This window comes from Syzygium oleosum, unplaced genomic scaffold (assembly GCF_021117445.2).
Source record: "Syzygium oleosum isolate NSW1041296 unplaced genomic scaffold, Sole_v2.1 Sole_v2.17, whole genome shotgun sequence".
NCBI lineage: Eukaryota > Viridiplantae > Streptophyta > Magnoliopsida > Myrtales > Myrtaceae > Syzygium > Syzygium oleosum.
Window position 1 is genome coordinate 7,231,342 of NW_026607501.1, and position 20,459 is coordinate 7,251,800.

Consider the following 20,459-nt stretch of genomic DNA (forward strand, 5'->3'; position numbering starts at 1 on the left):
TTGTTTTGTCAAAACACTTGATTTTGCTGGAAAACATTTTCCAATAAGTCGATTTCAAGAGAAAAAGTTCTATTATCGAACATTCGAAAAAGTTATTTCGTACATAACGGAAAAACTCTGAACCCTCTTCTTTTACTGGACGGACTCAAAATAGGGTCTTGAGTTTGCTTGTTGGCGTCTCGGATCTGAGTGCACGGGTGCATGGTCATAGATGCGGCCATTAAGGTCCTATGATCGAACCCTGGGTCAGAATGTCAATATTGTGTTAAGATGTGCGTGTGAGTTGTGTTAGAGAAATCCAATAATGAAAAATTGATGTGGTGAGAATCAATTAATATATTTTAATTGGCCCGCGATCCGAGAAATCGGGATGTCGATGGCAGGAGGAGATCGAGGTGAACTTCGGAAACGATTTCAGCATGTAAAGGTGTAAATCGTTCATCTGAGGCTCATTTCCCTTGAGCGTGGTCAAACAATGTAAAATTGGAGATATACTTTCCGACCATCCGAGCTTTTGCTAAGCAAACAGAAGATTCGCCATTGTCATTTTCAGGATCTTCATCATCATTGTCATTGCTAGTATGGCTATTGTCGTGCCAGAACAGCCTTCGGCATTGCCAAATCCTCTCTCCTACTCAGTGGCTTGTTCAATTACCAACGCTCGATGCATAATTCTCTTGGGCCGGGCCATTTGAGACTTGAAGAAGATCGGCCGGCCGGAGATTAATGGTGATCGGTTTTAGGGTGGGCCGGCTCCCAATTTGTGAAACTGAGAACCGGTCCACCTGGTCTTGAAACCGGGCTGATCGATCTGGTCTGGTTCCCAGATGAGACCAGGAACCGGCAGTATCTCTTCTTTTTTTTGGACTCCTCAGTTCGTCTCCTCACTCGCAGAAATAGAGAGGGGAAAGAGAGTTCGCATTGACATAGATTTGACGGAGAGAGGAAAATTCACTTCGATTTTGCGGGGACTTTGGTCTTATGAAGAAGTTGCTGTCGCACTTCCATGGCTTTTCCGGCGAGACAATCAAAAGCCACGGAAGAGGACACCAACATCGACGCGCGCACGGCGATGCCAATACGCTACCTCTCGCTTGACGACATCTACTCGGCCACGACAGCTTGGCTAATCGCCTGGGATCGTCCATGCTCATGTTGAAGAAGATTAAGGCCCACAAGCTCCCCTCCGTTACCAATCAGTCGGATGGGCCTGAAGTTGAGATCCACAGGATCGATGATCACTTAAGAAGTGGGACTGCAAGGGTAATGATAGTGGCGCTCGTGGTTTTTGCAGGCGTGACCGACAGTGATCCTCGTCAGCGAGGCTGCGAGAGGCGTGACTGAGAGTGAGTGTCGTGAGCGAGAGGCATGAGCGTGACTGAGAGTGAAGAATGGGCAATTACTAATTAGGGTTTTCAATTTTGTAATAATAAGAATTGAAAAAGAAAAAAAAACTACAGTCCGGTTGGTTCAGTCCAAACTTGTTATCAAGTACTAGACCGATTATCACTAGTTCCAAATTTTAGGAATTGGGAACCGTGCAGAATCGGTCGATTTTTGCTCACCCTTATTAGAGATCATAGATGTCACGGACGAAAAAGAAAAGCAAAAGGGAAAAATCTTATCTAGATAAAATGGAAGGGACAAATGAATATTTTTATTGTTGCTCAAAAGCCTTTAAATTTTGAAAAGTTATAAATTACTCGCCATGAACTTTGGCATTGTTGCTAATGGCTCTCAGACTTTGAAAAGTTAGGCTGCGTTTGGTAACTGACCAAATAGTAACCGAATCTATTCTTTTGTTTCAAGAATCAGTTTTGGAACAGAAATCCGTTTGGTAAATTTTTTTGTTCCCAGACACAAATTTGTACAAATTTATTCCCAGAATTAGTTTTAGAACAGAATCAAGAAGCAAAAAAAAAATTGCTTCTTGATTCTGGGAACAAGAATCAGAAATGAAAAAGAATTTTTATTCTTCTTCTTCTTCTTGGTTTTCTTCTTCGTTTTCTTCCTGGCCCGTGGGTCGCGCCGGCCCCGGCCACTAGGCATGACAGTCGAGCCCGGGGGTTGGCAAGGGTCCCTTCTCGCTCGGCGCTCGGCGACCTGCCTATGGGCCAAGGAAGGGGAAGAAGAAGAAAAAAAAAAGAAAAAAAAAGAAAGAAAAATTAAAAAGTTCAAAATATTATTAAAATATTATTAATAAAAAGAAATTTTGGATAGTTGTCAAACGCCTTCAAATGCTTAGAAATTGTTTCCGGAAATGGATAAAAAAGAATCATTTCTTAGCAAAAATTATTTTCGAGAACAGAATAGTTACCAAACGCACCCTTAAAGATTACTTCCCTAAACTTGGATTTTTATTGGAGCCATTAGCTTCTTTTGTCTGCAAAACCCTTAAGTATTACATGATAATGGCTAATTACTACACGATTAATGAAGTCAAGAAAATACAAAAGGAACATGATTAATGATAGGGTTAATACCACGAAAGACCCCAAATTGATACATCTGTGATAATATTATCCCAAACTAATTTTTTGACCACAAAAAACTTCAAATTGGTACACCTGTGACAAATTTAGTTTGTGTTAATTTCCGTTAAATTTTACTATTAAATTGCTGAGTTTGATGATACGTGACAGTTGACGGGTGTACCAATTTGGGGTTTTACCTCTCTATTTGTCACATGTTTATTAATTTGTGACTCTTATGGTATTAATCTAATTTAACAAAGGGTAAATTTATCATAATTGTATCAATTTTGGATTTTTTGTTGTCAAAAAATTAGTCTGGGATAAATTTGTCACAGGTGTACCAGTTTGGGGTTTTTTTGTGATATTAACCCTTAATGATATTATGAAACTTTGGCTGAAGTTGTTTTAATCAACAAAAACGAGTCTGTCCAATTTCAGACAATACTCCACAGCTATGCAGACGGAAAAATTAGCAAATTGAAATAGAAACCAAAGTTCGGGGGTCAACTTGTAACTTTTCAAAGGTCGGAAGTTATCGCACAGCATTGCTAAAGTTCAGGGGAGTTCGAGCAATTATCCCCGAAAAGAAGTCGAATCCATTGATTTATGCGATGGCCAAAACAGCAAGTACAAGCATCTTCCTCTTCCTTTTTCTCTTTTAGTCGCACGATTTTAGCATTTGCAGCCAAGTGCACGCAATCTATTGACTAAGCCTGAGTTGAATCCTACTTGCTTTATGAATTTATGTTATAGCATTTGGTGGTTTTTTTTTTTTTTTTGCTGTGGTGCAAGTCATTATGCTTGTCTCTAACTTAGGAGATTCGAAAACACAGTTGAAGCCTCAAAGTTCGCAGTTAAAAAAAATAAAAAAATAGATCGGTGATAATTTAAACGGGAAAAGAAAGACGTGCTAGTAAGAGAGCGTTCAATAGAAAGGAGAGAATGATTTCAGGGTTCGTTTGGGACGGGATAATCGGTCTAGTAATCTTGCCTACATCTCCCCTAAAAAAGAGAGGAGTTAGGGTTTCGATATGGTTCCCAAACTAGTATTCCATTCAAATATGATCCAGCAGCCGGCTGGCCTACTACTTTATTTTTAAATAAGATGAAGACCCTGCCTTGAAGAAGATGCAAACTCTTAAAATATAAGTTCAAATGTAACATATATATATTTCTATACACACACTCGATCAGGTGATACTATGCGAAATAGTTGTTTTATTACATATATATTCTAAACCCTAAAGAAAAAAATTTGAAAATAGCAATTAAATATGACCCAAATCCTGCAGACCATTGGTAGAGTTCTGGCTAGACGTTCACCAACATAATAGCTCTTTAAATCGATTCTTTAAAATTTGAATTAAAAAGCTAATTTTTTTTTAACATATATGCAGCTTGTATTTATTTATGCACACATAAATTTATTTATTTTTTTCTAGTTGAAACCTTGGCTATGGTTAAAAAAAAAAAAAAAAGAGCCGTGGAAAATTGCTCCTCAGATCCAACGAGAATGAGAAGGAGCTTCCCTAATAAGAACCTCTTAAGTGATCTTCTGCTTCTGCATCGCGAGGATGATGACGTGAAGCCTTTTTGTGCTCGTGAAAAACATTCATTATTTTAGGGAAAATATAGTTAAAATAGAGAAAGCATGATCAACATATAAACCCCATTTCACATCACATGCAAGTTATCGAAATTGGGTAAAGCAATTATTGTGATTTCATCATCTCTCATTTGTTTTTCAATCCTACAAGCTAACTCAGAAGTCGCATATTAGACTCTGTTCAAGCATGGCCAGCTGAAAACCATTTGACATTCACCATATGCTGCCTTATTCTCCATGTCCAAGCCTTATTCATATTTCGCCTTCACAAGATAGATATCCTTGCAACACCATAGATGGGTGCGGCGGCGGAAAAATTATTTGAAAAAATCCTAAATTCATTGTATGACGGCCAATTCAATCCAAAACTTTTCAATTCGGTCAGTTCAGTCACTAATCTTTCGAGGAATTTTACTATGTAGTCATTCCAAGGCCAGTTTTGGCCTGAAATCGTCGACGTGGCGCGAAACGGTCGGCGTTGATCTGATCGCCACGTTAACAATTTCCGGCCAAAATTAGCCTAACGGACTACATTGAAAAATCGTCGAAAGGTTTAGGATTGAATTGGCCAAATTAAAAAGTTTAGGATTCAATTAGCCGCCGTACAATAAGGTTATGACTTTTTGGACAATTCTCCCGTATAATGGCGAATCTGATTATGGTTTTGAATAGCATAGTTGTTAGATTGAATTGATTTGTAGGCAATCGTAACTGGTATTACATATTTTTGGTTCTGAGTCTTTAGTAATAACCACTCATCAAGCATCCTACTTGATCGAACAATTGAATTCAACGGTCGATCGGGTCCGGTCGGGTATATGACCAGTCTTGAACATGCAGGCCCGATGACAGAAGTAATCTTTTCATCATGTTAGCCGTAAGTTAAGAGTTTGATATTCATTTAACTTAGACTTGTAGAATATGGGAATCACTGTCAAGATAGGTCTATCTTGGGTAGAATTTTGTGTAGCCATCGGCTAGGGGAATGAACATGAGATTCTTGCATTTCTTTTTTCCCCAGGTTCGTCACAGATGTCACCTTAAGCATGTGGTCAAGCAACTTTCTTTCAGGAGACGTTTCCTCGTCATGATCTATCTGGGGATTCAGATTTGGAATTAGCTTTAATACCATGTAGGGGAGGCTTTAACACAATCAAATTTAAAAGACTCAAATCTCCAACCACCGTGGGGACCCACCCCCAGAAGAACACGTGAACTAAAGATATAATATTTGCAAAAAGTAAGAGCTTGGGTTCCTTTCTGATTGATTGAGGTTGATGTAGGAATTGGGTAGTGTCTAAACCAGCAAATTGACTTCCTTAAGTGAAGTCATGATCCTCGATCGAAATCTGGGGTGGGTTCATTTTTATCACCTCCTACTGAGGCTGCTTTCATTATCTTATAGGTAACAGCTATAATGGTTTCGACACAAAAAAAAAAAAAAAAACTTCTATCATGGTCGATTTATACTGAATCGAACAAGTTTTTTCCGTAGATGACACGGCGACTAGCTATCGATGTCATACATGGGTGATTCTAAAATTTCATTTAAAAAAATGGATTTTTTTACGAGCGGGTAAAATTATTGGAAAAAATGGTAAAGTGGCAAAAAAACTGTTACCAACGAAAATTATCGATCACCTGATTTTCAATTAACTTACCGACAACTTTTTATCATCAACTTTTTTTATAGTTTGCAATTACCAAGTTTTTTTTAAAAATATTTTATCCTTTTTTACTTGTCTTTATTACCAACACCTTAAAATTATCCACTCTTATACGAATTTACGGATTTTTATTTGAATAACTTACGACCTTTTTGTCTGATTAAATTTCCCAATAGTTTTGGATTACCAATAGTCATTTAAATTGCTTACCAATGTTTTTATGTCCTTTTTTAAGTTGATCAACTTTTGTAATCATTACCCACTTTTAATTTGTTTTTCTTACAAATGCCTTAAATTTAGTAACTCCTATATGAATTTTTCAATCTTTTTATGTGTGACTTACCTGCTTTTCTCTCATTAGGTTATCATTTAGTTTGGATTTACCAATTTTGATTCGAGTTGCTTATCAACATTTATTCATTTGGCTCTTTTTTCAAGAAAAATTATCAATTTTCTAATTCAGTTACTGTCTTTTATTTATCTTACTTACAAATCCGCTAAAATTTACCCAATTCTTTGAAGAAAATATTAATATTTATTAGAGTGATCATTAACTATTCTCCGATTACTTTACCAACTAATTTTGCGTTACAACTCTTATTTATGTTAATTGCAGATGCCGTCGACTTTTATTTTACCTTTCTTACCAATGTCTTAAATTTACCAACTATTTTATGAAACAACCAATCTTTTCGTGCGGCTTATAAATTTTTTCTTCAATTAAGTTACCAACTAATTTTGGGTCACCGACTTTCTTTTGAGTTGTTTACCAATGCTTCGTTGATATTTTTCTAATTCATCACCTTTTCTATTCATATACCACTTTTATTTGTCTTGCGTATCAACCCCTTCTCTACGATTAAATTACCAACACTTTTTTAAACTTACCCGACACGAAAAAAATGTTTCACCCACCCATGGGTAGTCAGTTGGTTAGGGCGTACTTGAGATTGTGTGGTTAGGCGCACTGATCCCAGGTTCGATTCCCCAGCTGAGCACTTGTGATTTAAGTGGGAAGCCATGGCGGTGGGTTGCTATGCTAGTCTCCCCCGAGGAATAGTCGAGGTGCGCGCAAGCTGGCCCGGACATCTCGGTTACCAAAAAAAAAATTTGTTTTCTAATCCCCCACCCCAAATTTCCAACTAATTAAATGGGATTCAAAATTTAAAAATTTATTCTACATATGTGGTGTCCAGAACAACCCAAGATTAGTCAACACAAAAAAAAGGTAGACAAGGGTGCGCATGAATATCATTACGTGTCTGAGAGCATTTCGAACGTAAATGATTTTTTTTTATTCTCGTGCCCTAAACAATTTCGAGTATTTGAAGCGTTTGATAAACTGTCCAAAATTTCTATTCCTAGAGTAGAAAAGAACATAAATGCGTTTGGTAAGTACACAAAATTTCTGTTCTCAAATAATATTTTGAATTGTTTAATTTTTTTTTTTACCCATTTTCTTCTTTGGCCATGGCCGATCGCGGAGACCGACCACGGCGGCGGCGAGGGCGAGGGCCGGACCCTCGCCGCTCGGGCGAGGCGGCCTCGCCCCGGGCAGGCGAAGCCGACCTCGCCGATCTCGGGCGAGGCCGACCTCGCGATCGCGACCGACGGTGAGGCTCGGCCTCGCCAAGGCGACGAGGTCCGCCCTCGCCCTCGCCGGCGAGGGCGACCCTCTCCCTTCCACCGGCGGCCGACGAGGGCCGTGACGCCCTCGGCGGCCTGGGGCGTGGCCGGTCGTGGCCGCCGGCTCGCCGGGGAAGAACAACACAAAAATAAGAAAAGAAAAAAAAAAAAAGAAAAAAAAACCGATTCTCAAAATTGTCGAGAAACAAGAAGAACTTTTTTTACTTCTTGTTTCTCTTCCAAAATTGTTTCTCGGCACAAATTTTTGCAAAAATGTGCCCGGGAACAAAAAGTTTACCAAACGCATTTCTGTTTCCAAACTATTTCTGGGAACAAAAGAACAGAAATTTTCACTATTTGGCACGTTACCAAACGGGCCCCAAGAATGCTTTCTCTCTCTTCCTTTTTTTTTTTTTGCCTAAAAAGGTCAGACAAAAATGTTGCGTATGAACTTTACGTGAATTGATCGTGCAAAGACTTTTTTGTTTGCAAAAGTTGTCTCATTACGATACTTCATTGGCTTCTTTTTCCGCCCCAAGAGTCCTGTGGGTTGCTTATGTTAATATGTGGTGCACAAAAAAGACACGTTTAGGTGCCATTCTTGCCCCCACAACGGCGGCCGATTTCGGATAGGCATGATCAAAAGATCTTCTCTTTTTAAGCGTCATCGATTTGATCTTTTGATCTGCCATGCCTCTCTTGTGTTTTGGTTTTAACTCTTTCTTCGAGAGCTTCCTCCACCATATAGGCTTTTAAGGAAACTTCTTGTTCTCTTCATTTCGATCCCTGTGCAACGTCCGGAGCGGAGTTGGGTCGGCGATCCAACACGTCCTAAATTTATTATACGGATGTCAATTCGGTCCTAAACTTTCTAATTTTGTTAATATAGTCCTGAATCTTTTTCGTGATTCCAATATTGTCTTTCCGGCCAATTTTTGCCAGAAATCGTTGACGTAGAGGTCCGGTAATCCGCGGCCATCTTATGTTGCACCTCGCCATGTTATTAATTTTTGGCGAAAATTGGCCGAAAGAGTTATATTGAAATTTCACGCAAAAACTTAGGACTAAATTGATAAAATTGAAAGGTTTAGAACTGAATTGACATTCGTACAATAGGTTTCAAGATTGATTGGACAATTTCCCCTCAATCTTTCACAATCTCATTAGTTCGAGCCATGTCATGAGTACGTCTCTAAATGATTTGTGCTCTTTAGTGTTGTAACGTCGTTCGGGAAGATTACGGATTGCTGACACGTCAATCGAGCCGTGAAGATGGCTTGATATCTATCTGTTCTTGCACACTACGAGTGGTCGGGAATTGGCCATAAGGACTACATTATCACGCAAAGATTCAGGACTGAATTGACAAAAATAAAAAATTCAGGACTGAATTGACATCCGTAAAAATAGGTTTAGGACTGATTGGGTAATTTCTCCTCTGTCTTTCACAATCTCATTAGTTCGAGCCATGTCGTGAGTAGTCTCTGAACGATCCGTGCTCTTGAATGTCGTCACCTCATTGGGAGAAATTACGGATTGCTGATACGCCGGTCTAGCTGTGAAGATGGTGTGATATTTATTTGTTCTTGCACGCTACGCGTGGACCGGAATTTAGCACGACTCGGATTCATGTTAAACCTAGTTAGCACTTCCACCAAAAAAAGAAAGACCTAGTTAGCACCACGTCTCTCTTTGATTATATCTTTGGTCATAACGGCATGCAAACCTTTGAAAAATTCCAACCTTGTTTCTTGAATTTGTTTTCAATTGAAATTTGTCTTGAGGACCAACATGGAAATCGTGGGCGCTCAACGAGGTCGTGACTCAGACGGTCAGACAAATGATTCCTTCAATCTTGTGCAACGTGGATAGGAAGAAAAGATCCGATCACCCCAAAATCGACATGAACTCCGACCCAAAAATTATATGGTTTTTGCGCTATGATTTCATCGTCAAGGAGACGGGGTTGATCTGAAAAAAAATCAGCACCTTGGTGAACATGTAGTTGAATCTTTGTTTCGGACAAGGAACAAGGAAATATCCAAAGTTGTCGCGGTCTAAAACCTAAACGGACCATTTGTTTATCCTGCGATTTTTCCTGTACAGTACAGGGGACATTCGATGACATCTTCGGTATGGACATCACGGTGCACGCGATAGCGACGCACCGAGTTTAATTTAGTGTTAACTCCAATCCTCAAAAGTTTTCTGCCTAATTTCTATTTTGGCAAATTTTCCCACCTTGCAAGAAAATTTCTGTGCTGGATTCTGCTCTTTAGGTTCGGTTTTTTGCATAATGCATGGCCTCATAATAGGGAAAAGTGTCAAAAAAGTCCTAAATCTTTTACGTTGGTGCCAATTCAGTCCTAAACCTTTTTTTTGTGCCAATTCAGTTATAAACCTTTTGCATTGGTGCCAATTTAGTCCTAAACATTTTTTTGGTTCCAATTCAATCCTAAACCTTTTGCATTGGTGCCAATTCAGTTCTAAACATTTTGCATTTATGCCAATTTAGTCCTAAACCTTTTTTTTTGTGCCAATTCAGTCTTAAACCTTTTGCATTTGTATCAATTCAGTCATAAACTTTTTGTATTTGTATCAATTAAGTCCTTCGACACGTGAATAGTTATTAGCCGGAAGGATTGAATTGGCATCAATGCAAAAGGTTTAAGACTAAATTGGCACAAAAAAAAAATTTAGGACTAAATAAGTATCAATGCAAAAGGTTTAAGATTTTTTTGACACTTTCCTTCCTCGTAATGGGATGATGCCGGGCTGTTCCAACACAAACAGCACCCCCCCCCCTTCTTGGGCTAGACTAATCATGGGAGATCTTAATTTCTATAGAGAATTTTAATGGAAAACGGATCATTTTCTCAGGAAATTTGTCATAGCCCTACTAAAGGTTTAGAAAGTCCTTCAAGATCTTAGGGGGGGCCAACTGGTTTAGGAAATGCGGGACTGACAAGGATGGAGGATTGACGAGTTTGTTTACTCTTTCTCCACAAGAGAATCGGGATTACTGGCTAGCTATAGATGCTCCTTCCTGTTATATTTCTTTAATAATACTTGACAGAGACAAAAGGAAACTGCCCACTTGAGAGAAAATGCTACCCTTCAGTTTCTCTGTTTGCCCACCAAACTTCTCTTCTCTCGGGCTGTGTCATACACAACACATGTAAGCTACAGTTCCTCCTTCCCTCTGTTTCTGTCGTGCCACTTTCAAATTTTGATTGGGTTTCGATGAGATCAACGATCTCAAATGCATGAATGCAACTACCAAAGAGACTTTTGGGCTTCTGGGTATTGTTGATTCTTTGATGGGGGTGACAAGACCAAAAAACGACGACGACAAGAAAGAGGTCACATGGACATGATCTTGAAGTTGAAGCTCGCTTGTTGCGGAGGAGGAGGGTTCTATCGCTTTTTATGTCCTGCTTGGCTGGTGTCTCTCTTTCTGCGATGAGAGCTGAAAGATTTGACCTTTACCGGGACATACTCGCTCTTCCTTGTTTCTTGATTTTTCCATATGCAGAAGGTCAACATGGTAATGGACATAGTGATCTCGGGGGTATTGCTGCTTGTGGGGATTGCTGTGTTGGTGGTGATACATTTGTGCATAGTTGGGAGGCTGTTTAGAGAAGGGCACCAAAATGGGGCCTCCGTCCAAAGGGTCAGTGCTCCAACCGTGACCATCTCGAGTCAGGATCTGGACAACCTGCCTTGCTTTGATTATGCGGGAGGGACAGCGGACAGAGGGACTAATAACGGGCCTGTGGACTGCGCAGTTTGCTTGGAGAGCTTCAAGGTGGGTGAGAAATGCAGGTCACTGGCCAATTGCAACCACAGCTTCCATGCTCAGTGCATTGACTCTTGGCTCTTGAAGACACCCATCTGCCCAATATGTCGAACTCGGGTCATCATCCGCTCGAGGAGTTTCAAAAACTTGGTCGAGGAGACTAGCGTGCCCGGTGATGTTACAATTGAATTGACATAGAAAGCAAAAGAGCATCACGGTATTGTTACTGCAAATTGTTGGATCCTCGGCGATTCCTGGGTGGCCAGGGGGTTGAGCTCGGCTGGCTTACTCTTTTACTGTTATCATTGCTTGTTTCGCCTTTAGGCCTGATGGATTCTTTCAAAGGCCGAGTTCTTTTTATTTGAAGAAATTTTAGGCAAACGCAAAATTTTGTCAGTCATTCTCTGTAAAAAGAAAAAGGTTACACAGTTATTCTTCTGAGTGGTAGGGCTATGAGAGCAAGGCAATGGTGTCAAAGTTCCGCACCTGTTCTTGGTAATATGGCGATGGTGCGCTGGAAAACAGAGGTTGTGTTCAGCTGTGCATTTTGTCATCTAGGCCTTCTTTTGTTTCCTTTCTCCCTTCTGTTTATAAAATACACACGACTTGTAGCTTGTTCTTGCACTTTCTTGGGAGACATTGCACTGTTACATTCCATCGTTCTTTTAGCTTCGGGTACCTTTTTGTTTTTCTCAACAGAAAAGACAGGACAAGATTTTTTGAACACAACAGGCTCATTGAGACTTGATCCAGAACCAACATCAAGGAGGACTGGACAAAAAAGTACCCTAAAGTGTTCCAGCATGCTATATCGAAATGATCCATGAAGACTACCAATGGCAGGCACGCCGAGATAACAAAGTTTTAAAACAAACTAGGATTGCACCGCACATCGTATTCCCGATGGAAGTTGAGGGCGATGGCCTACGTCAGGCCCTCGTGGAACCGCCTGCGCACAACCCACCAAAGAGAGAATAACAAACCGACGGTACAACCAGGACCGCAGCTCGACAGGCAGCTCGGTCCAACGGGCCAGATGTTAGGAAGGGTTGTCCAAGATACCTAATTATTCCTCGTTTGTATTTGTACCCGAAGTCACTCTTACAAGGCAGCAAAAGTACGGTTAAGAAACAAACGCTACGCAAACAAAGTAGTACCCAACACAATGCAGACACAGTTTCATGTCACATCCCAAATTTCACCAGACAACCAATTAAGCGACCTCATGCTCCATAATTACATATGATGTTATTCCCAATCCAGCGTATGAAAACTCTGAAAGGCATGGAATCTACAAAGGCCTGCAGATCTCTGCACCAATGACAGCATGCAACTTCATGTAGATCTCCTCAATCTGCCATTTTTTTGTGCGGGCAGTTCATATCAATCATCACTTGATTGCGCACATGCACAAATACAGACAAACAGATTATCAAAATCTAACCCCCTAATTGATTAATCACTGCATTGCAGGACAAGCACTCTGTCAGTGACAAATCAAGAGGAGTCATCAGCAGCAAGTTTTTATGAAAAAGCAAAATAGCTCTCTAGTATTCCAACAGACTAGCCCATCACAGCTGTATGATTTCACGCCAATTCAGAAGCCCAGAAAGTCGAAGATAGACAGACACCGCTAAAAATTATATTGCTATAGACACACTGAATAGGATCTTAACTCGTGCGCTTTTGATTGCTTCTCAAATCCTCGTCAGAAGACAAGAGAATTGAGTTCTCTACCAGTACAATTGTCTATTCAAGTGAAGCAACGCTCGAAGTCAAATCCTGTTCACAATTCCATTTCTTCAAACTAAGTAAGTTCGCTCGCTGATGTTCTCAAAAAGGGGAAAAGAAAGAAAAGGCCAGGAATCGTCTATCAAGTTTAGAAGGCGAAACATAATAAAGCAAGCATATTTCTCCAAATCTGTCTCAGTTCTTCTCAGCATTGTTTTCAAGCTCCCTCCTCAGCTGCAGCGAAAAATCATCATTGACATCATCATCATCCCAGTCGTCTTCCCACTGCTGAGTCACTTCCTTCCCTTCTTCTTTATCCTCCCATTCTGTCAAAAAATTTTGGGAACAAAACACAATTAAAGAATTGAACGGCGGTCATGATCAGCTAAAGAGGACGAGAAGAAAAGTCAAATTATCTGGAACAAATGGAAGCCGCTCGCAATAAAACAACAGAAAGATGATAAGCTACTTGAACAGTAATTAGATGGTGGGCAAAAACGACTGCAAGAATCTACATTTAGAAAGAGGCAGAAGCAGGCCATAAACACACAGAGTAAGTAGTAAGATCCTCAAATATTCATGTATCTTCCCTCCAAAGAAGCACAAATGAATCTGGTCTGGCCCTACAACATGAAATAAATGACATCTTGGCCCGCATTGCTGCGTGAGCAATTGACAGCAACACCTATTAAGCATTTGTATCTGGATAAAAAGACCAGTACGAGAAAGAATTGCCCTCATCGGTTTAGCAACCCCAATATTCTTGAATTTCAGTACTATGATCGCCTGTCCTACTAGAGATAAAATGATATACTTGAAGCTGGCAATTTTCTGTGACGCTCCGGCAGATCGTTCGAAATGTCTCCACAGCCTACAACTTTCAACAACAGCATGCAAATAGAATACCGATTCTCCGACAAACTCTCCTACGCTTCAAACGGTGGATAGAGCATGCAAGATATAGGATCTCCCGATGTAGAAACGCAATAGTTCTCAATGACCGATACCCAACCAACATAAACAGACGATCAAAACGAGCACATCCAAGGGATTCAACATGCTACAATAACAGCTAGGGTATTTCATCAATGAAATTCTCATCCCTCGTCCTTCAGAAGCTCATCACCTGCGCTAAAGCTACAAATTTACCTCCTCGCGGCCATTCCCTAGAGCTGAATTCGTGAAAGAACTAAACCTCCCTCCAACCGAGTTCAGACAAACAATGCTCGATTACATCTAACATGCCCATTTCTCGCGCATATGAACTAAGCTCGAAAGCGCTCGAACCATAGGCGGCGCGTGCCCAGGTTCAAGAAACGCAGGAGGCTCCGCCGAAGAAAGCAGTTACCTTCGTTGATCTCAAACTCCTCGAACTCGTCGTCGTCTTCGAACAGGTCCATCTTCGCCTCTTCCGTCGCGGGTTTCGTCTCGGTCGCCATTTCAAGCTCGGATCAAGAACACCCTCTCCCTCAAACAGAACACCTGCAAAAGGGGAGGCCCAAAAAAGTACAGTCTCAAGCTCCGCCGTCTCGCGATCGCAATCGACGGGGGTGGGGGTGGGGATGAAAAACGAAATTTTGCAACTCCAAAGCACGCGCGATTAGGTCAAGAAACCGACCAAACGGAACCGTCGAAAACAAGAACAAGACGACCCAGATTCAGACCGAAACCAAAGGAACCGACCGCAAACAAGAACCGATCGAAAGATTCACGAACTAGCAGAGAGAGCAAACATCGCCGCCCAAAGCTTACCTCTTTGAATCGAATCTCCAGATGCTGGTGCTCTCGAGCAAACTCCAACGTAGCACGCAATCCCCCGCAAAGAGCGATTTTTTTATAGATCATGCGGCCGTCGCCCTCCCTTCGAGGCCCACTGGCCCAAGAAGAGAGAGATTGAGGCTTGGCCCTCAAGCAAAAGGCTGAAACTTTGGGAGGGGGAAACGTGAGAATTTGAAATCGATGGTAGAATTATTATCTTTCTCCTCGTGTAAATGATGATCGACGTGTTTAAGCCTCTCCGTCGAGACAATGGATCGAAGAAACTCGGATCATGTTTCTGTGGGATCTTTGATTTCTGCAAACCCCATTTGATTATTGTCTGCTTTCGAGGGAAAAGTGCCACAAAAGTCTAAACCTTTTGCATTGAATGTGCAATTTAGTCCTAAACATTTTTTTTGGTGCCAATTAGTCATAAACCTTTTGCATTGGTGCCAATTTAGTCATAAACCTTTTTATTTTTGTGCCAATTTAGTCCTTCCGATCAAAATTGACCGGAATTTGCCGACGTGGATGCCTGCTCGGGTCGGACGAGCAAGTCGACGTGGCGCCGACGTTGACAACTTTAATAATATTTTTTTTTCTTTTTTTTTTTTTTTTGTCCACTTTTTTGGGTCCCCCTCCTTCCTCTGGCCAGTCGCCGGTCTGAAAAAAAAAGTGGAAAAAAAGAAAAAAGGAAAAAAAAATTAAAATTAAAAAATTATTAAAGTTGTCCACGTCGGCGCCGGTGACCGGCCACCGGCCGGCAGGTGTCCACGTCGGCAAATTCCGATCAAAATTGACCGGAAGGACTAAATTGGCACAAAAACAAAAGGTTTAGGACTGAATTGGCATCAATTTAAAAGGTTTAGGACTTAATTGACACCAAAAAAAGGTTTAGGACTAAATTGGCACCAATGCAAAAGGTTTAGGACTGAATTGGCACAAAAAAAAGGTTTAGGACTAAATTGGCACTAATGCAAAAGGTTTAGGACTTTTTTTGCACTTTTCCCCTGCTTTCGACGTCCCGCGAATGATGCACGAATTATGCAGGCTTGTGCTCGTTTACTTGAAAACGATTCCTCCCGAGTGTGCAAGCTCCAAGCTATCGAAAGTCACGTACTTTGTGTTTTTTTCCGAAGAAAATTATATTCATCTCAAAAGAATACATGAGAAGAACATGGACTTTCATGGCAAAGCAAATCAAAGCCTAGAATACTATAAAACAAAACCAAATCCAAAAAACAAGGAGGATCAACAAACTGCCAGGTTAAGTACATACTCGTTCCATAAGAACACTGTCAAGCAAAATTATCGGCCGATCATTGGATATCATATCATCATCAGTGATAAGTACATGCTGGAAATTCCTTCTCCAATAATTACGACATTGCCAGCTAGCAATGTTTGCCTAGGTTCAACTTCCTCTACACCGTACAACCAAAACAGTTTGAATAAACACATATCTTACTTTTGGAAGAGAAAATCTTCGTAATTCAGTGAAATGCTAGAGCTCCTATGATCACATCATTGAAATAGGCAGAGCACAAGGTATCGAATCCCTGAAAATATTACTAAACTCTCATATCTAAATCGAGAGAAAATAACTCCTAAATCTATAACTAGGTCAAGATAGTTCAAACTCTCGGATCTAAGATCTAGAATTAGACTAGGAGAAAAGAGTTCTCAGATATGCAATACATATAAGATCCACCTTTATAGATATCATCATTTACATATAGAAAGCTGTATGATCTAACTTGTACAATTTTTTCCATTTTGCCATTCAATTGCTAGCTAGGCCAAATACTCTTTTCAGGCGATTCTGATCAGACTCGATCATATCATAAATTAACAGACTCCGTAAGATTTAGTAGAATAAGTAATGTGACGTTAAGATAGATTTTATTTTATCTATTTTATATTTTACCTACTTACAAATGAAGCCATTTTCCTCGGCATCTAACTGTATTAGTGTCTACAATTGATTTTTTCTGTGTAATACTAGATACTTTATTCTATGGATAAAGGATCTAATTGATAGGAGAAAAAAGCTATGTTGCTAAGATTAATTTGGATAAATCCATTGCATGAAACTATTTACCTGAGATTGTCCCTTGGCCCGTAGTTTCATAGGGACCAAGAAATTGGACCTAGCCGTAAGAAGGTTTTTTCAGAACATTCATTCAAGCTAAAGTAGACCTATATGCTTGTGTCACGGTCAAGAGGTTTTCTAACACCAAGGACCGTGACACATTGACGAAGACCCGTCCACAACCCAATGGAGCTTCCGGAATTTTCCCAAGGACGGGCGAGACGGTAATTGTGCCGGGGTTCTAGAGAGTTCTCGGCATAAATGCCGGTAGTTGATAGCTTTCGGAATAAATGTCGGTAGGTGGTCGACGAGAAACGATACGATCTTGGCCACTCGTCTAGAAATCGATCAATGGTTGTAATCCGAGGCCTTCTACTATATAAAGGGGTGTCCTCCTCCTCATTTGAAGCATCCAAACAACAAGAAGCATTTCCTTTCTCTCCCAGAGCTTCTCTCTCTAGGTTCTCTCTCTACGATTCGAGTGTCCGAGCGAGTGAGCTATCGGGAAAAGGCTTGGCCTAGGCATTCCAACTATCCAAGGAAGCCTAAGTCGCTGTACGGGTCGTTCCCAAACTATCGGCCCGTGACAAGTGGTATCATAGCAAATAGAGAGTCCATCCAAGGAGATCGAGGAGCACACCAATTGGTCGAGAGAATGTCGAACCAAGAACAATTCGCTTCGGTTGTTGTGGATGAAAGGGCTCCCAATGAACCGGTTCCCAATGAGCCAGCTGCCCAACCAAAGACTCGTGGAAAATCCAAGAAAAGGGATGCTTCGTCGAACGCCATAGCCGCGGTCGATGAGAAGCTCACGAGAATGAGAACAGCAATGTTGGAATTCATCGAAGAACTCGACGAAGTTAAAGGGCGGATCAACGAGGTTGAAGAAACTCTCCGCCACGAATTCACAAACGTCGTCAATCGCACGACGGCCCCCTTGTTCGATAGGGATGATGTCCTCGAAGCATCCATTGAGGCTCTAAAGCTTGAAGTCGTGGAGCTCAAAGAAGGCAACTCCTCCAAGGCCGAAGTCGAAGCCTTGAAGATGGAGGTGCAAGAGCTCAAGATCGAACTCGTCCTATGCAAAACAAGCATCGCAAACGGTGCATTGTCCATCCAAGCGGCACACAAGCTAGATGTACCGAAGCCAAAAGAATTCAAAGGCAACCGGTCCGCCAAAGAGGTGGACAACTTCCTATGGAGTATGGGACAATACTTCGACGCCATTGGAATCCAAGAAGACTTGGCCAAGGTACGAACCGCTTCTATGTTCCTAGTCGATAATGCCATGCTTTGGTGGCGAAATTGATGTGATGAGACAAAGTGAGGCGCCGATCCCATCACTACTTGGGATGGATTTGTCGTGTTTCATTTCTTCTGGAACAATCACAAACACTTTTTTGATTATGGATCTACTACCAGAAATTCAATGCGTAATCTTAGCATTCAATGTGTATTCCTGAATAATCTCATTTTTCAATTATTCAACCATTTCATTTTACCAAGTTCAATGTTAGCCAGATTAGTCAACATTTATATGTCTCGATGCAACAACAAGATGTTATTTGTAACAAGTAGTTTTGTTGGTTGGTTAATTGGTCACATTTTTTCATGAAATGGGTTGAATTGGTATTAGTCTGGATACAGCAAAATAATTCTATTCGATCGAATGTACAAGTTTCGGATCAAGAACACCCTCTCCCTCAAACAGAACACCTGCAAAAGGGGAGGCCCAAAAAAGTACAGTCTCAAGCTCCGCCGTCTCGCGATCGCAATCGACGGGGGTGGGGGTGGGGATGAAAAACGAAATTGCAACTCCAAAGCACGCGCGATTAGGTCAAGAAGCCGACCAAACGGAACCCTCGAAAACAAGAACAAGACGACCCAGATTCAGACCGAAACCAAAGGAACCGACCGCAAACAAGAACCGATCGAAAGATTCACGAACTAGCAGAGAGAGCAAACATCGCCGCCCAAAGCTTACCTCTTTGAATCGAATCTCCAGATGCTGGTGCTCTCGAGCAAACTCCAACGTAGCACGCAATCCCCCGCCCCGTCGCCCTCCCTTCGAGGCCCATTGGCCCAAGAAGAGAGAGATTGAGGCTTGGCCCTCAAGCAAAAGGCTGAAACTTTGGGAGGGGGAAACGTGAGAATTTGAAATCGAAGGTAGAACTATTATCTTTCTCCTCGTGTAAATGATGATCGACGTGTTTGAGCCTCTCCGTCGAGACGATGGATCGACGAAACTCGGATTGTGTTTTTGTGGGATCTTTGATTTCTGCGAACCCCATTTGATTATTGTCTGCTTTCGACGTCCCGCGAATAATGCACGAATTATGCAGACTTGTGCTCGTTTACTTGAAAACGATTCCTCCCGAGTATGCAAGCTCCAAGCTATCGAAAGTCACGTACTTTGCGTTTTTTTTCTGAAGAAAATTATATTCATTGCTCAAAAGGATACATGAGAAGAACATGGACTTTCATGGCAAAGCAAATCAAAGCCTAGAATACTATAAAACAAAACCAAATCTAGAAAACAAGGACGATCAACAAACTGCCAGGTTAAGTACATACTCGTTCCATAAGAACACTGTCAAGCAAAATTATCGGCCGATCATTGGATCTCATATCATCGTTAGTGATAAATACACGCTGAAAATTCCTTCTCCAATAATTACGGCAATGCCATTTAGCAATGCTTGCCTAGGTTCGGCTTCCTCTACACCATCGTTGTACGAAGACAACCAAAACAGTTTGAATAAAGACATATCTTACTTTTGGAAAAGAAAATCTTCGTAGTTCAGCGAGATGCCAGACCTCCTACGATCACACCATTGAAACGGACAGAGCACGAGGTATCGAATCCCTGAAAATATTATTAAACTCTCATATCTAAATAGGGAGAGAATAACTCCTACATCTATAACTAGGTCGAGAGAGTTCAAACTCTTGGATCTAAGATCTAGAATTAAACTAGGAGAAAAGAGTTCTCAGATATGCAATACATATAAGATCCACCTTTATAGATATCATCATTTACATCTAGAAAGCCGTATGATCTAACTTGTACAAATTTTTCCATTTTGTCATTCAATCGTTAGCTAGGCCAAATACTCTGTTCAGGCGATTCTGATCAGACTCGATCATATCATACATTAACAGACTCCGTAAGATTTAGTAGAATAAGTAATGTGACGTTAAGATAGATTTTATTTTATCTATTTTATATTTTACCTACTTAGAAATGAAGCCATTTCCTCGGCATCTAATTGTATTAGTGTCTACAATTGATTTTTTCTGTGTAATACTAGATACTTTATTCTATGGATAATGGATCTAATTGATAGGAGAAAAAAGCTATGTTGCTAAGATTAATTTGGATAAATCCATTGCATGAAACTGTCTACCTGAGATTGTCCCTTGGCCCCGTAGGTTCTCAAGGACCAAGAAATTGGACCTAGCCGTAAGAAGGTTTTTTCAGAACATTCATTCGGGCTAAAGTAGACCTATATGCTTGCCCCACATTCTTTGAGAATTAGAAAGAATCTTTCATTCGAGCTAAATTAGGCCTAATATAGCCGAGCATGAGGGAAAGATCATTTATACCAATACAGACAAGATCATTTTATTGGGCAATGGAGATACTTTAAGCATTCAATTAGTTAGGAAAAATAAGAAAAGAACAAGCACGTACTTGAGTGGGGCA

General features: G+C 40.8%; 1 protein-coding gene across 2 annotated transcripts; it reads right to left on the bottom strand.

Moving 5' to 3' along the window:
• Positions 1–12,806: 12,806 nt before the first annotated feature.
• LOC115678857 (protein DELETION OF SUV3 SUPPRESSOR 1(I)-like) lies at positions 12,807–14,789 on the bottom strand. Of its 2 annotated transcripts, none has more exons than XM_030602322.2 (3): positions 14,656–14,789; positions 14,252–14,385; positions 12,807–13,229 (listed from the first exon to the last, which is right to left on the bottom strand). In XM_030602322.2, the coding sequence occupies exons 2-3, from the start codon at positions 14,340–14,342 to the stop codon at positions 13,099–13,101; spliced, it is 222 nt and encodes a 73-aa protein (XP_030458182.1). In that variant the 5' UTR covers positions 14,343–14,385; positions 14,656–14,789; the 3' UTR covers positions 12,807–13,098. The 2 variants fall into 2 exon arrangements, with proteins under 2 accessions (XP_030458182.1, XP_030458183.1); XM_030602323.2 differs by having other exon boundaries at positions 14,587–14,726.
• Between the last annotated feature and the right edge of the window lie 5,670 nt (positions 14,790–20,459).

What these genes read in the sequence shown, in the direction of transcription:
- LOC115678857 (XM_030602322.2), bottom strand. Translation starts at nt 14,342, where the DNA reads ATGGCGACCGAGACGAAACCCGCGACGGAAGAGGCGAAGATGGACCTG. An exon ending in GGAGTTTGAGATCAACGAAG is followed by an intron (nt 13,230 to 14,251) that starts GTAACTGCTTTC and finishes ATTTTTTGACAG; the next exon opens with AATGGGAGGATAAAGAAGAA.